Source organism: Artemia sp. Qi Xiang Cuo, chromosome 15 (genome assembly GCF_049724085.1).
Source record: "Artemia sp. Qi Xiang Cuo chromosome 15, ASM4972408v1, whole genome shotgun sequence".
Classification (NCBI taxonomy): Eukaryota; Metazoa; Arthropoda; class Branchiopoda; order Anostraca; family Artemiidae; genus Artemia; species Artemia sp. Qi Xiang Cuo.
The window spans coordinates 43,071,141-43,085,936 of NC_142808.1; the positions used below are offsets into that span (position 1 = coordinate 43,071,141).

The 14,796-nt window shown below is 33.6% G+C and overlaps 1 protein-coding gene across 1 annotated transcript in view; it reads left to right on the forward strand.

The window, feature by feature from the left end:
* Positions 1 to 459: 459 nt before the first annotated feature.
* LOC148943694 (ras and EF-hand domain-containing protein-like) overlaps positions 460 to 14,796 on the forward strand; it is a 148,903-nt gene continuing 134,566 nt past the window's right edge. Inside the window, exons 1-2 of the mRNA XM_089101203.1 lie at positions 460 to 509; positions 5,315 to 5,659. Coding sequence (XP_088957329.1) covers positions 5,331 to 5,659 — 329 coding nt within the window. The 5' untranslated portion in view covers positions 460 to 509; positions 5,315 to 5,330. The remainder of the gene's footprint in view (positions 510 to 5,314; positions 5,660 to 14,796) is intronic.

Consider the following 14,796-nt stretch of genomic DNA (forward strand, 5'->3'; position numbering starts at 1 on the left):
GAAAATCCTTTTTTTAGACAGTGAACCGCAATGAAATAATCTCTGGGTATTTCGGTCACATATACAGTGGCCGTCATCAGCAGATAAATTTGTGTTTACTGTTATTCTTGCTTGGAAGCATAGATTTATAATTATTCTAAACGCATTTTGTAAAGAAATATATAGCACTAAAAATAAAAATAGATTTATAAACTTAATTAAGCATGAAAACAAAATCATTTAAAAATATTGCTAGCTTCTGCATGGGTATTCGCACACCCTGTTTTATAACTTAAGTTTGTAGAAATCCATTTTTTCCTCTAATTAATAAATTTGTTCTGAGTAGATTAATTATATCAAGTCCTTACGAACATTTATTCATGAGATGTAAAATTATTTCATCATTTATGTACCTAATTACGACTCCCGCATGTGTTACCAAAGACATCTGTTTTGCCATTTCCTTTAGAGATCAAAAAATGAAACTAGTGTTAAATCTTATGGTGAAAAATTAACGGACTAAACATTTGGTAAATATTCCTTCAATTAAAATTATAGTGTGTAGTCATATATGGCTACCCAAATTAAATTTCGGTAGACAAAAATATAATGGGTAGTCATGCAAGGGGCGGTGATTTTTAAATGCAGGTTGGACGTTTGGGCTTCAGTTTGTAACTTAAGAAGAATTTGTTTATTTGATGTTGGCAACCTCCCCAATATATTATTAGTTTATTCATGTCAAGGATTGAAGAATATAGGATAGAGACGTAAAAAGAGAGAACAGAAGTTTTTAACTTACTACTTCGATTGATTTTATATCGAAATTTTTCAAAACTTTTCAAAAACTTTTTTTTTTCAGTGTTAAAAAGTGTAACAACAGGTCGATTGTCTTCTGTATTTTTGAAACTGTATTTATAAAATCTAGAAGGGAGATCCTATTTTCAATAATAATACCAAAAGGAGTTTTCCAATATGAAAAGACCCACAAAAAAGTTTTTAAATATTTTGTAGGTTTTTAAGATACAGGTTTAATTGGCTGTGGTAAAAAGCTCCAAAATCATGGGTTAGGGGAATAATAGTTTCCTGAAATGAACATCAAATAAGTGTTTTCTCTTTTACAATGTTCAGTAAAGAAAATTAAAGAGCTACATTAAACTGAAGGTGAGCGGAAATAAAGGCAAATAAATTTTGGAGCGCCAAACTACCATAAATCAACATGAATAAATAAATAAAACACAAAACGAACATAAACTACAATAAATAACCCATTCAAACTCAAAACGAGCAGAAAATAAGAGGAGATGGGCTGTCGCCCACCGTGTCTTCAAAAAAACAACAGAACATAATTTGGATTTAACTGAAAATTACATACTAGTTTTCTCTTTCTTTCAGGAATGAATATAAGCATATATATTAAAATGTCAAACCAGGGGTGGCTCGAAGCACCCAGACAAGGCAGAGGGGGGGGGGTGAAGTCTCCTTATTTAATTGACTCCTAGATCACATTAAAAGACTCGTGAAAATTTATTGTACATTAATCCTTTATTATTTATACTTATCTATCGAGACAAGCAAGAAGCTAAAACGGAATACCTCATGTTGAAATCCGTGACTAAAAACAGCTATATTTGTATTCGTGTCTTCTTTCAAAGTAGACCACCGCTGGACAATGGCTCAAAATTGACAAGCCAAGCTATGAGATTATCTCGCATCAGTGTAGTCAACCTTTCAAGCAGGATTATAAAACGTTGTCTATAGAACTGACACTTTGGGATCTCGGCTTGACTCTGAGTTCGGCTGTGAAAACAAGATGGTCCAAGCCACCGACGATGATATCTGACGAAATCTTCCTCTGGATCGACTTTTCTCATTCTGGCAAACACTTTTGCACTGTCAATGAAATCGTTCACTTCATCCTCCGATATCTTTCCAAAAGTTTCTTCATAGCTTCAAGCATCTCGATTGCGTCGATAATGTTGATATCCCCTTTTTCAAGTTTTCCTGCTGCTATCCTAATCTTGTACATAAATTTTTTGCATATAGATGAGGTAAGCGATAAATCTGAAGTTTATAAAGCTTTTCAGAAGGCTACTAGCTTCAGCCTTCGTCTTCATATCGTTGTTCTTTATCTGTTTTGTTTCGTAAATTGCTGAAACTACTGCATCAAACGAAGTAACTAATGCTTGTATGGTTTTATCCCTTGCAGTTTGCCGAGTCTGTGATAAGTTTCGGAGATTAAAGCTGTTTTCAATCGAAGAGAATTTTTCTTTAAGGGTAGCAAAAGGCTTTGTAGATGAAAAGAAAAACACCTATATGTCGTTAAGGATGTTGAAAAGCTCGGCTAACAAAAGAGATGAATTCCAACTATGTTCTGTAACAATGTTTATTCTTTGGGCCTGGCAGGGAATATAAGACACACAGCGATCAAGAACTTCAGATATTTTCTGCGGGGCTCCATGAAATTGACCAGACATTGCACTTGCATAGTTGTAAGACTGGAAAGCTAGTTTATACAGAAGAATTCCTCTCCTTGACAATGTTCCTATTATAATTTCTGTCATACCATTCCTGATTTTGTCATTAGCCTCGCTGACATCTAACAGTCCTTTTCTAGGTGTTCCTTTTGAGCTGATATTGCGGATTACGACCGTAAGCTTATCAGAATGTGAACTTGACATTGTGAAGCATCGGGTATCGTATCCAGCCATCAGAGAAAGAATTTATGAATCCAAAATTTCGTCGAGGATCTTCTCCCTGACTTCTGTTTGAAGAAAGTCAATGAACTCGTTCTGAGGCATTGTGCATAAATATGTAAATTTGTATGGTCCATATCGGGTACCGAGAGCTGCCACATAGCTCGCTAGAAGTTAAAGAGCTTGACCAAAGTTGCCGTTTTGTTCTTCGGCGCTCCTAAGGCCAATGTCTTGTTTCGTCAGGGTCCTTGCAACGTCAAAAAGCTTTCAATTTTTGTGTTTGTTTCTTCACCTTTTATTTGCTGCAAAACTTGCTTCGAGTGCTTTTATCAAGTAGGAAATTCACATGACTGCTGTTATTGACGAAGGGATAAAAATAGGACAAAACTGCTTTGTGTGACTCGGAAGAGAAATGACTTGCCATTTTTACTCTCTTTGCCTTTACTTTGCTCTTCATTTTTTGACATTGCCGCATACAGTCTTCCACCCAAGTTTTCAGATTGGTCGCTCCTGGGACAGCTAGAGAAAAGGAAGCACACGAAGCCGAAGGCAGCCTCTTTCTCAACATTGTATTCTAAGAACTGGTAATCCTCATTCCATTCCGGATGAAAACACCACTATTTCATATTGAAGGGTTTTATTTTTTTTATATTGAAGGGTTAACTGGGAACACACTCGGATTCGACTGATTAGGACCACATAAAACAAGGTACTTCCTTTAATTTTTGCTAGAGATTGGCTTCCTTACTCCTGGACCCTCATGAACTATACTCTCAAAATCGTCATTGCAAATTTCGACAACAACTTCACTAATTGTTGAAATATTAAGACGTTCCTCAGTGCAATTAACTGTTAACTTTTTACACAATTCAAACACAGAAGATGGTGTAGATCGTATTTCCACCAAGACATCTCTTGCATTAATCGTGAAACTTTCCCGTACAGTCTTAACAATGTCATTGGAAACACCAATTGATGATATAATGTATTCTAGCCTGGTAACACATATAAATAATACCTTGTTGGGTCTTTGATCGGAAACGTCTGGTCCTATGTTTCACTCCATCTCATCATTTGTGTCGATTGAGGGCATGACATTAAAGATTACCGTAGAGAGCCGGAGGCACACCTTTGGAATAATTTCTCATTTAATTTTTGTTCGTTATAAGATTTAACGTTGCTCATTACTTTCATCCCAGGCAAAAATTTATCTCCCGACTTGAATGAGTTATCCCAGCGTCATCAAAAGCACTCTTGTCCCGGAGACTCTTGTCTGGGTCAACAACCATGTCTTGATTGTCTTGACAATCAAGATGGAAGCGTTATATCCGTCTCAGCAACGTACTGTAATCGAGTTTTATTCACTGTCCTGTATGCATTTGCTCTGAAAGGGTCTCGTGGGGCTTCTTTTATTTGAAATCTAATTATTTCCCATTGTGTTTTGAAATTTCTTGCCACCTTTTCCACTCTTAGTCACAGTTTGACTGACACTCTATGCACGTAACTTTGTCTCTTGCTTTTGGTTTGTTCATATTATCTTGTCAGGCTTCAGTTAAACTTTCCCAAACTGCTGAACCACCAAACCGGAATAAATCATATGTGAGCATAAGCAAATTTCAAAGGCGAGTTGCTAGTCTACCAGTCCAGCTCCTTTAAACCTGGTTTAATTAAACCGACTCTTTTTAAATCCAAAATTATTAAAAATAAGAGTTAAATAATAAAACAAAACGACTATTCTATTTACATGCAAAATCGGTTTTCGGTATCTACGACTGACGCAAAGAAGTGCTAAAATTAACCATTTCTCTACTGAGAAGTTAGAAAATTCGAAATTCTTTTCAGGAGAAGGAAAATACAATGTAGACTGTCTCTGACTGACTTGAGTGTTTGGGAACTGGATGAGGGCAAAATCATGATTTGTTTTCGAAAAAAAACAAATCATGCCCAAGCATAAGCAGGCTTTGCTTATGTCTCTGACTGACTTGAGTGTTTGGGAACTGGATGAGGGCAAAATCATGATTTGTTTTCGAAAAAAAACAAATCATGCCCAAGCATAAGCAGGCTTTTAAGGCATATATTGCTTCCAGTCTCTTTAAGCCTGATTTAATTTAAAGACTCTATTTGAAAAAGAAATTAAAAAATTAAAATTAAAAGCTAATATTCAAAGAAAAAAAATCCCATTCAACAATATTTCTGAAATGGAAACATTCAAGTATTTAAAATAAAAAAAAAATAGCTGATTATGACAAAATATGAACCAGTTCTCAGCTCTGACTGCAACTAGATATTTAATGCTATTTTAAACAATATAAAAATTAAAATAGTATTTAAAATAAATAATTAAAAACAATATTTTCCGAGACATTCACTTACGATAAAAACAAGTATACGAAATCATAAGTAAAGCTTAAAACCATAGGTGTGAGAAAATACACCTGGGTTGAGAGAACCATGCACCAAGTTGTTTGTTTCGGCAGTGAATATTTTGAGGGAAACCGACTTCCAAGAAAACAGAAATAGTTAATCTATAGGAAAATTATAGGAAAATCGTACAATTTTGAAGCTTTGGGAGATTGGATTGCATATTTGAATGACAATCAATTATAAAGACACAATTTACTATTACAATAGCTATATTTTAGGCATCAATTAACGCGTATGATGTACGCTGAAAATATTTTCAACCAAGTTGATGAAGATAGTGATGGATATATTGGACTACCTGAATTTCAAAAACTTTGTCTTCGGCTCAAAATTGATCCCTGTTCATCAGTTGACCTCTTCAACCAACTTGACAACGATTGTGATGGCAAGATTAGCTTGGAAGAATTTAGCAAGAGTTTGAATGATCATTTAAATGTTAAAAGTGATATAATATTGCGCAGTGTTGAAGGTCAATTGGACCAGCGAGAGCGCAAAGCAGAAATAAAATGGGAGAAGTACTTAACTCGTCTAAGCACGGAAGCCGTCGATTGCTTAAACAAAAGGTACGTAGGCTATTGAATAATTAACATTATTTCCCTTTGCAATTTATTAGCATATACCCCCGCCCCTATCAAGGTGAGAAAATCCTATGCTATGATACTCGAGCTATAGGCCTAATAATCTAAAGAACTCATTAAATCTGGAACACTTGCTGCATAAACACGGATGTCAAAAAATACGATGGATGTCTCAGGAGCCAGTAGGCATGTAAAGAACGTGCGCTGTTTTAAAACTACTAACTTGAAGACTTAGCTTCTTTAAATATGTAATTATTTTATTTATAAAACACTGAAATATTTCTTTTTTTACGGTTGTTTATGCTTCCGAGTTATGCTTCATCATAGATGCGTGCACATGTAAGCAGTGGCATCAATTCACAAAAATTTAGGAATTTAAAATAAAGTATTTTAGAGTAGGCATCAAGATAAGGCTAATTTTAGAAAAAAAAACAAGACAGATAGTCCCAGTAATTGAGAGGCAAAAATGTTTAAATGCCGTTCAAAATTTAAGAGGAGGGGTAATTTGTGCATTTTCAGTGAAAATACCAAACATAAAAGGCATTTTAAAATGAATATATCCCAAAAAGAAAAGTTTTTTGAAATCTAGTAGGAGTTCCAAAAAGGGTACATGCCTCCTACCCCAAATTGACGCCACTGCTTTTAAGAGGAAAAACATCGATACCATTATTTTAGGGTGGAAAAGATGGCAAATAGAGACGTAGTTCAAATTCATTCTAGATTTACTTAGCTTCGGTGATTTCCCTGCATTTAAATTGCTTTTGAGGCCATAAGCCATTAAAATTGACAACATCAGAAATAAACATTTATCATCATTCAAACTCAAAACGACTAGAAATCAAATAGTTCGTGGAAATGAACTATAAGTAAGGAGCGATGCGGCTCAATAGTAACCGAAACTCTAAGAAATAGAGTATTGATGACAATAGCAAAACATCAAGTGATCTTAATGAAAATCAAACCATCAGATTCAACATATTAAAGAACCTAACTGTAGATGTTTCAAGCTCCTATGTGCAAAATGGGGAGTTTTGCATTTTGGCAGAAGAATGAGCACGGATGCGTGTTGATTTGATTGATTTTTTGTTTTTCCCAGGACTGGTCGTATCAAACCAGTAATCCTAGAGGGTGGTGAGAGGGTTCATTTGATCGGAAATCAAAAGTTCTAGTGCTAATTTTAAGTAACCAAAAATACTGGAGGGCACCTAGCCCCCTCCCACGCTCCTTTTTCCCCAAAGTCACCTGATCAAAATTTCGAGACAACCATTTTGTTCATCATAGTCAAAAGATTTAGTAACTATGTCTTTAAGGATGACTTGACCCCCCACAGTCCCCGGGGAAGGGATGCAAGCTATGAACTGTGCCCATTGTATACATATAGTATTGGTTATTCGTAAGTATATATATATATATATATATATAATATAAATATATATATATATATATATATATATATATATATATATATATATATATATATATATATATGATCTTTTCATTGAGGAATTTTGGCGGAGGAAGGAAATTTTCCAAGTAGGGGGGTTGACGGATTTCCCGGCATTATTTAAAAAAAGGATAAGAAATTAGATAAAACAAAGTTTTTCCAACTGAAAGAAAGGAGCAACATTAAAACTTAAAACGAACAGAGATGATTACGCTTATGAGGAAGTTAATCCCTCCTCAATACCTCGCTCTTTTTTTTTTGAAATCGTATAAAAGTTTAGTATTCTAATAGTGAAACAACAAAAGACAAGTAGAACAAAACGGAAATTTGTTCTATAAGACAGTGGAATGCGAACTGTAGATGAATATTTCGAACCTTTATCCAAGGGTTGTCCTCAGCAAAAGGTTCGTCCTTTTATTGTTTATGAAGGAAAGGCAGCGTGGTCTACGTCACTATTTATATTCTGATAGTTATTCTTAAATAACTGGAACAAATAGTCAAACTTTAGCGTAAACAGCGAGGTATTGAGGAGAGGGCAACCTTCTCATATACGTAATAATTTCCATACGTTTTAAGTTTTAATGTTGCTTCTTACTTTCAGATGAAAAAACCTGTTTTTCTATTTAATTACTATTAAGTAATAAATGAAATCTATAGCGAACAGAAATTAAATAAACAACCATAGCAAACAAAAATACAAAACGTACCTTATTAATCGGTATATAAATCTTAAAACGAATAAAACTTAAATTGAATTTGCAAATCGAGCTTAAAACGAACAGAAATCTTTCACTGCTGCAGTATAAATGAAACCCAAAACAAACAGAAATTAAATAAAGAATTATGACACACAACAGGTACCAGTATAAATGAATTAATAAATCTTAAAACGAGTAAAGCTTAATTTGAATATGCAAATCAAGCTTAAAACAAACCAAAATCACTCCAAGCATGAATTTGGCTGCTGCCCCCTTTCCTAGCAGTAAAAATATAAAGCCTACTGCGTCATTGACATATTACTGAAATGCTTAAGATTTTATTCCAGTGCAATTTTCGTTTTATGCCATTTGTTTTACTGCCATTTGCCAAGAAAAGTATTTAACAAAAAACCTCGTAGTGGATTTTTTTCAATAATAGACAGCAAGATGTGTTAACAGATATTAATAGTCGCAGTCGTGAGTATTACCTTATTGCCCTTTTCCCGACTGAGGCTAGGAATGAGCAGCTCCAACGAGAGGCTAGTGATGTTATCGCGCTGTCAAAAAGTGTAGACGCATCAAAAAGTTCGTGGTAACAAACTGTAAGTCCTTACTTACAGTTGACCTGGCTCAATAGTAAACGAAACTATAAAAAAAACGGAATTTTGATATCAATAATTATATCAAAAGAATTGAATTTTTATGCTGATTTCAAATATATAAGTTTTATTAAATTTTTTCGTACCTATCAAAGGTTACGAGCCTGAGAAAAAAGGGGTAAACACCCCTAAACGTCATAGAATCGGAATAAAAATCGCAAGACCAGATTCATGGTATTACAGAAACCTACTATTGAGGTTTCAAGCTCATATCTGTAAAAATGTGGTATTTTGTATTTTTTACCAGAAGAAAGATCACGGATGCATGTTTATTTTTCAGTTTATTTATTTATTTATTTTTTTCCCAGGGGTGATCATATTGAATCAGTGGGCCTAAAACCTCGGGAGAGGGTTCATTCCAACGGAAATTAAAAGTTCTAGTGCCATTTTTAAATATCCAAAAAATTGGAGGGCAAATTTTAGTTGAAGCATTGTCGCTAATACAAGAAAGTTTGTATTAGCACTAGTGATCTGGAGTCGTGTTGGGCGATATTGGATATCGACATCGATATATCGCAACAAATGTAGATATCGAATATCGAAACGTAAATATCGAAAACGATATTATTTCGGCTTTTTGCGGTATCTACCGGTGAATGTCCAGCAGAAAAGATCCAACATAAAAAATTGTTTCGCAAATGGCCGAGAATAAGATCATGTGATTCATATGTATCCATGAGAATGCACAGGTGTATCCATAAGAAGGCATAGTCCGTTCCGAAACTATGTTTAGTGAGGGTGGGCTCTCAAATGTTGCTGAGAACCTCCAAAAGCCTTGGCTAGATAAAATGCCTCCTAGGCTTATAGGCCTTGTTCAGATCACACTCGTCAAAACTGCCACATATCTCAATCCGCGTTTCTAGAAATTGTATATTACCCCTGACGATCTTTTCCAAGTTGAGAGTAAATAGCAAGAGACATGGATTGGGCTTTTTTGAAATCTGTATCAGTAGACGCATGTGCCGTGACAGTCCCTGTGGTTCAGCCACTACAGAATCAAGCCAGTTTGTGGGGATCACAAGACCAAGTTTCAGTGGTCAATGCCAGGCAAGCTTTGTCAGCAGCTGTATCTGTCATGGCTGTCTCTGTCGAGTAGAGAGTCTTTAGTTCCAAGAAAAACTGATCCACTACATTCTTGAAAGTCTTGTAATATGGGTCTAAGAAATACCTAAACGAACTTATCATAAAATTAATATCCATGCCTGCCACCAATATCCTTTCTGAGAGTGGATTTTAAGCCTGATTAGTTAATAATCAAATAGTTTGTGGTAACAAACTGTAAGTAAGGAGCAACTCGGCCAAATAGCAACCGAAACACTAAAAAACTTAATTTTTAGAACAATAGATAAATGAAATGAATAGTCTTTTAATGCCTACTCCAGATATATAAAATTCGTCAAGTTTCATGTAGGCTACCCATCAAAAGCTACGAGCCTGAGAAAATTTGTATAATTTTTTAGTAAGGGCGGGAACACCCCTGAAAAGTCAGTGGATCCTAATAAAAATCACACGATCAGATTCAACATATCTGAAAACCATAATGTAAGGTTCTAGTTTTGTTCTGGAAAAATGTAAAATTTTGTACTTTTTGCCAGAAGAAAGATCACAGATCGGTTTATTTGTTCTTTTTTTATTTTTGTGTCTGTGGGTTTGTGTACTTTTTCTTTGACAGAATGATCGTATCGAACCAATGGACCTAAGAGATCGGGAGAGGGCTCGTTCGAACATAAATCACAGTTCTAGCTCCCAATTTTCGTGACCAGACGATTGGAGGGCAACTGGATTCCCCCTCTCCCTCCCATGCTCCTTTTTTACCATAGTAATCTGGTCAAAATTTTGAGATACCTATTTTGATCAGCATAGTTCAAAGATCTAGTATCATGCCTCTGGGGATGACATGACCCTGTAGGTCCCTGGAGAAAAGGGTTGTCAGTAATAAGACTTGTCTAGTGTTTACATATACTATTTGTTATTGGGAAGTTAACAGACATTTCTAGGGGACAGTGAATTTTATGTGGGGGGATTTTCTGCGGGGAGATTTTACAATGGAAGAATTTTGCGTGGCGAGGAAAGTTTCTGGGGAAGAACTTTAAAAGGGAACTATACACGGGGATGGGGGAATTTACCAGAATTCTTATGCAAAATTCTTTTTACTTGATTTACTTTCTCTTTGCAAATTCAATTTCACACGTGGAGATATTCTGGGAAAATTGCCCAGAGAAAATTTCCAAAGGAGTTCAGATTGTCTGGCGGATTTTTCCGTTGGGGTATTTTCTGCGGGAGAGATTCTCCATGCGGGGAATTTCACGCGGGACAAACTTTCCCTTGAGGCATTGGGACGGGAGAATTTTGAGGACAATTTTCCATGGAGGGAGGATTTCCGGCACGATTTGAAAAACGATTAGAAATTAAAAGAAAAACAAGACTTTTTTTCAAACGAAAGTAGGCTTAAAAATAATTTTCCAGGCGGAATTGTCCGCAAGAAATTTTTTGGAGGAATTTTCAGCAGGGATGGGATTATCTGGGGATAGGAGACCTTACGTGGAAGAAACCTTCCAAGGAGGAATTATCTTGGGAAGGATTTTCTATGGAGTGAAAAGGCAGATTTTCTAGCACTATTTTAGAAACAATCAGAAATTAAATAAAAATCTATTTTGTCCACTAAAAGTAAGGAGCAGTATTAAAACTTATTAATAACAGAAATTATCAAGTATATGAGGGCATATCCCCCTCCTTAATGCCTCGCTCTTTACGCTAATTTTAACTTTTTGTCCGAATTGTTTAAGAACAAATCCTGAAACACAAGAGTTGTCTAATTAGACTAAGGACATTGTTAAAATACAAAAAGAAATTTTGGCGTGAAGAGCAAGGTATTGAGGAGGGGTTATCCCCCTCATATACGGAACAATTTCTGTTCTTTTAAATATTAGAGCTGATCCTTACTTTCAGTTGAAAAAAAACGATTTTTAATTTAGTCACTGAAGGGCTGAACCAATTTTCTGGGAAAAATATTGATACGTTGCTGATTTGAATAGCCAAAAATAGTCAGTAGCTTATTTTTCTTTGCCCTCAGCCCGAGTAATTCCAAATCATGATTTCTTTTTAATGTTTGTTGATGTAATAGAATTTCTTTTTATTTTATTCAAAATTTGGAAAAAAATTGTGCAAAATACTCTTTAATTTCAAATTTTGACATTGAATTTTGCCAAACCTAAGGTTAATCTGAGCAAACAAACTAATCAGAAATATCGAAATCAATATATCGATTATCGAATATCGAAAGTAAAAATTTCGATATATCGATATTTCATTTAATCAAATTATCGCCCAACGCTACTTCCTACTGACATTTTAAAACTGATTGCGTTTAAACCTGTAAGCTTACTCACGTTGCAAGTGGATTTTATCTAACAAAAAAAAACAAAAAAAAAAACAATTTTATAATTTCCAGGCATTTTTCTAGTTTGAATTAAAACTTAAAATTATTGCTTAGGCACCGTAAATATTTTGCTGTTTACATAATAACTTTATCGATTATGAATTGAACTTTAAATTTTTTTCAACTTTTTTTCATGTCTTAAAAAGACATTGCTTATACTTATAAGAAAAAATTCGGTAATGATGTTTTCTAACAACGATTTCTAATAAGCTTAAAATTTTTGGTTGTCTTTTTAAGGCTTTTGAGCTGTTGTAATCCCTTTTTAAAATATATACAAATATTTTTGCAATTACTAGTTTTTGCTCTTTACGCAATTTAATGTCTTTTTATACTGATGCTATTCAAAGATATTTGATTATTACCGCAAGTCCGATTTCTAACAACGATTTCTACTAAGCTTCAAACTTTTGGTTTTCTTTTTTAAGGTTTTCAAATTGTTGCAATACCTTGTCAAAATATATGCAAATATTTTTGCAATTACCTGTTTTTGTTCTTTAAGCAATTTAATATAAGCGTATCCATACATGAACATCTTCAATTTTTCAACTTAAGCTGACAAGTGTCATGACGGCATTGTGAATGTTTACTACATGACTTCATTTGCAAAAACCAAAATTAAGGCTCTTAACGAATTTTCTCAGACTTCTTATCTTTTTTTTATGCGACAATAAATCAGGATGCCAATTTTCCCGAAAAAATTTGGAGCCATTTTCGAGAAAAAATACATCTTCGAGAGAAAATATACATTTTTTCGAGAAAAAATAAAAATCCACCAAGGACTTCAACCACCAAGGGCCCCCCTCCCCAACCTCCAACGGGCCCCTCCCTTCAACTTTTTGGGCCAATCCTCCCATTTTTCTTATACTTTTTGAAGTTTATTTTTTTAACATGATAATTTTATTTCAAGCTTTTCTACATGTCTTAGAATGACATAAAACATATTTAAAGCATAAAAAATTCACATTTAAGCTATATTTCTTAACGTTTGTAGATATGTGCTGTCTGAAACCTATGGTTTACTTGGTTTGCTTGGTTTACTATTTCGCACTTTTCTGACCTAGGTTTCTTAGCCTGTCTTAGGTGTGTGTTGTCTGAAATCTATGATATAGGATGTTTGGTTTACTATTTTAGGCTTTTCTTAGCTAGGTTTCTTAACCTTTCGTAGGTTTGTGTTGCATGAAACTTATGATTTGGGATGTTTAGTGTGCTATTTTGGACTTAAATGAGCTAGATTTTCTAGCCTTTCTTTGGTGTATGTTGTCTGAAACCTATGATTTGGGATGCTTGGTTTACTATTTCGCACTTTTCAGAGCTAGGTTTCGTAGCCTTTCATAGGTGTATGTTGTATGAAACCCAGTGATTAAGTTTAATATTTTTTCGGAGGTGGGGGATTATCCATGGCATCATTGGATACATGTTTGCATATTTTTTTTTTAGTAAAGTTGGGTTTTAGTTTTAAGAAATATGAACATCCCAGTTTAAAATACATCTGATTTAATTAATAACGTTTGATTTTTTTGATACAGTTGGGTTTTAGTTTCAAGAAATACGAACATCCACGTTTAAAACCATATGATTTTATTAATAATATTTGATATTTTAATAAAGTTGGGTTTTAGTTTTCGGAAATAAAAACACCCACGTTTAAAATACATGTGATTTTATTAATAATATTATATTTTTTAATAAAGTTGGGTTTTAGTTTTCAGAAATAAGAACGTCTACGTTTAAAATCACTCTGGCTTTATTAATAATATTTGCTTTTCTAATAAAGCGGGATTTTAGTTTTCAGAAATAAGAACAACCATGTTTAAAATACATCTGATTTTATTAATAATATTTGATTTTTTTAAAATGAAGTTGGGTTTTAATTTTCAGAAATACGAACATCCCCGTTTAAAATACATCTGATTTTATTAATAAAACCAGATGTTTTTTTTATAAAGTTGTGTTTTAGTTTCCAGAAATATGAACAACCACGTTTAAAATATATGTGATTTTATTAATAATATTTGATTTTTTTTAATAAAGTTGGGTTTTAGTTTCTAATTGTTTCAAAATAAAAGAGTTCCTCTTTTCATTTCTGAATTTTCTCAAAAAAAGTTACAGATCAATTCTAATTTTTTCCAATGAACATGTTCCACTTCAGTTCTGATTTTTCTCAAAGAGATGAAAAAAAATTTAAAGTTCTGTTCTAAATTTCTTTTTAAAGATAGAAAAAAGTTATACTCTGATTGTGAGTATTCGCCATGAAGATAAAGAGTTCCACATTAAATGTTAGTTTTCTCAAAGAAGTGAAGAAAAGTTCAAGTTCTCTTCTGAAGATAAAAAGTTCCACTTTAGTCCTGAGTTTTCTCAATAAAGTAAAGAAAAGTTAAAGTTCTCTTCTGATCAAAGAAAAAAAGAAAAAAGTTATACTATGGTTGTGAATATTCGCCATGAAGATAAAAAGTTCCAGTTTAATTCTTAGTTTTCTCAAAGAAGTGAAGAAAAGTTCAAGCTCTCTTCTGAATTGTCTCAAAGAAAAAATAAGCTACAGATCAATTCTAATTCTTTCTAGAGAAAATAAAAAGGTTCCACTTCACTTCTGATTTTTCTCAAAGAGGTGAAAAAAATTTAAAGTTTTGTTCTAAATTTATCGTAAAAGATAGAAGAAATTATACTTTGATTGCCAATATTCGCCATGAACATAAAGAGTTCCACTTTAATTCAGAGTTTTCAAAGAAGTAAAGAAAAGTTCAAGTTTGCTTCAGAAAATTTATCAATGAAAAGAAAAAAGTTACAGTTCAATTCTAATTTTCTCAAAAGAAAATAAAAAAAAGCTTCCACTTCAGTTCTGATTTTTCTACGAGGTGAAAAGAATTTAAAGTTCTGTTATAAAT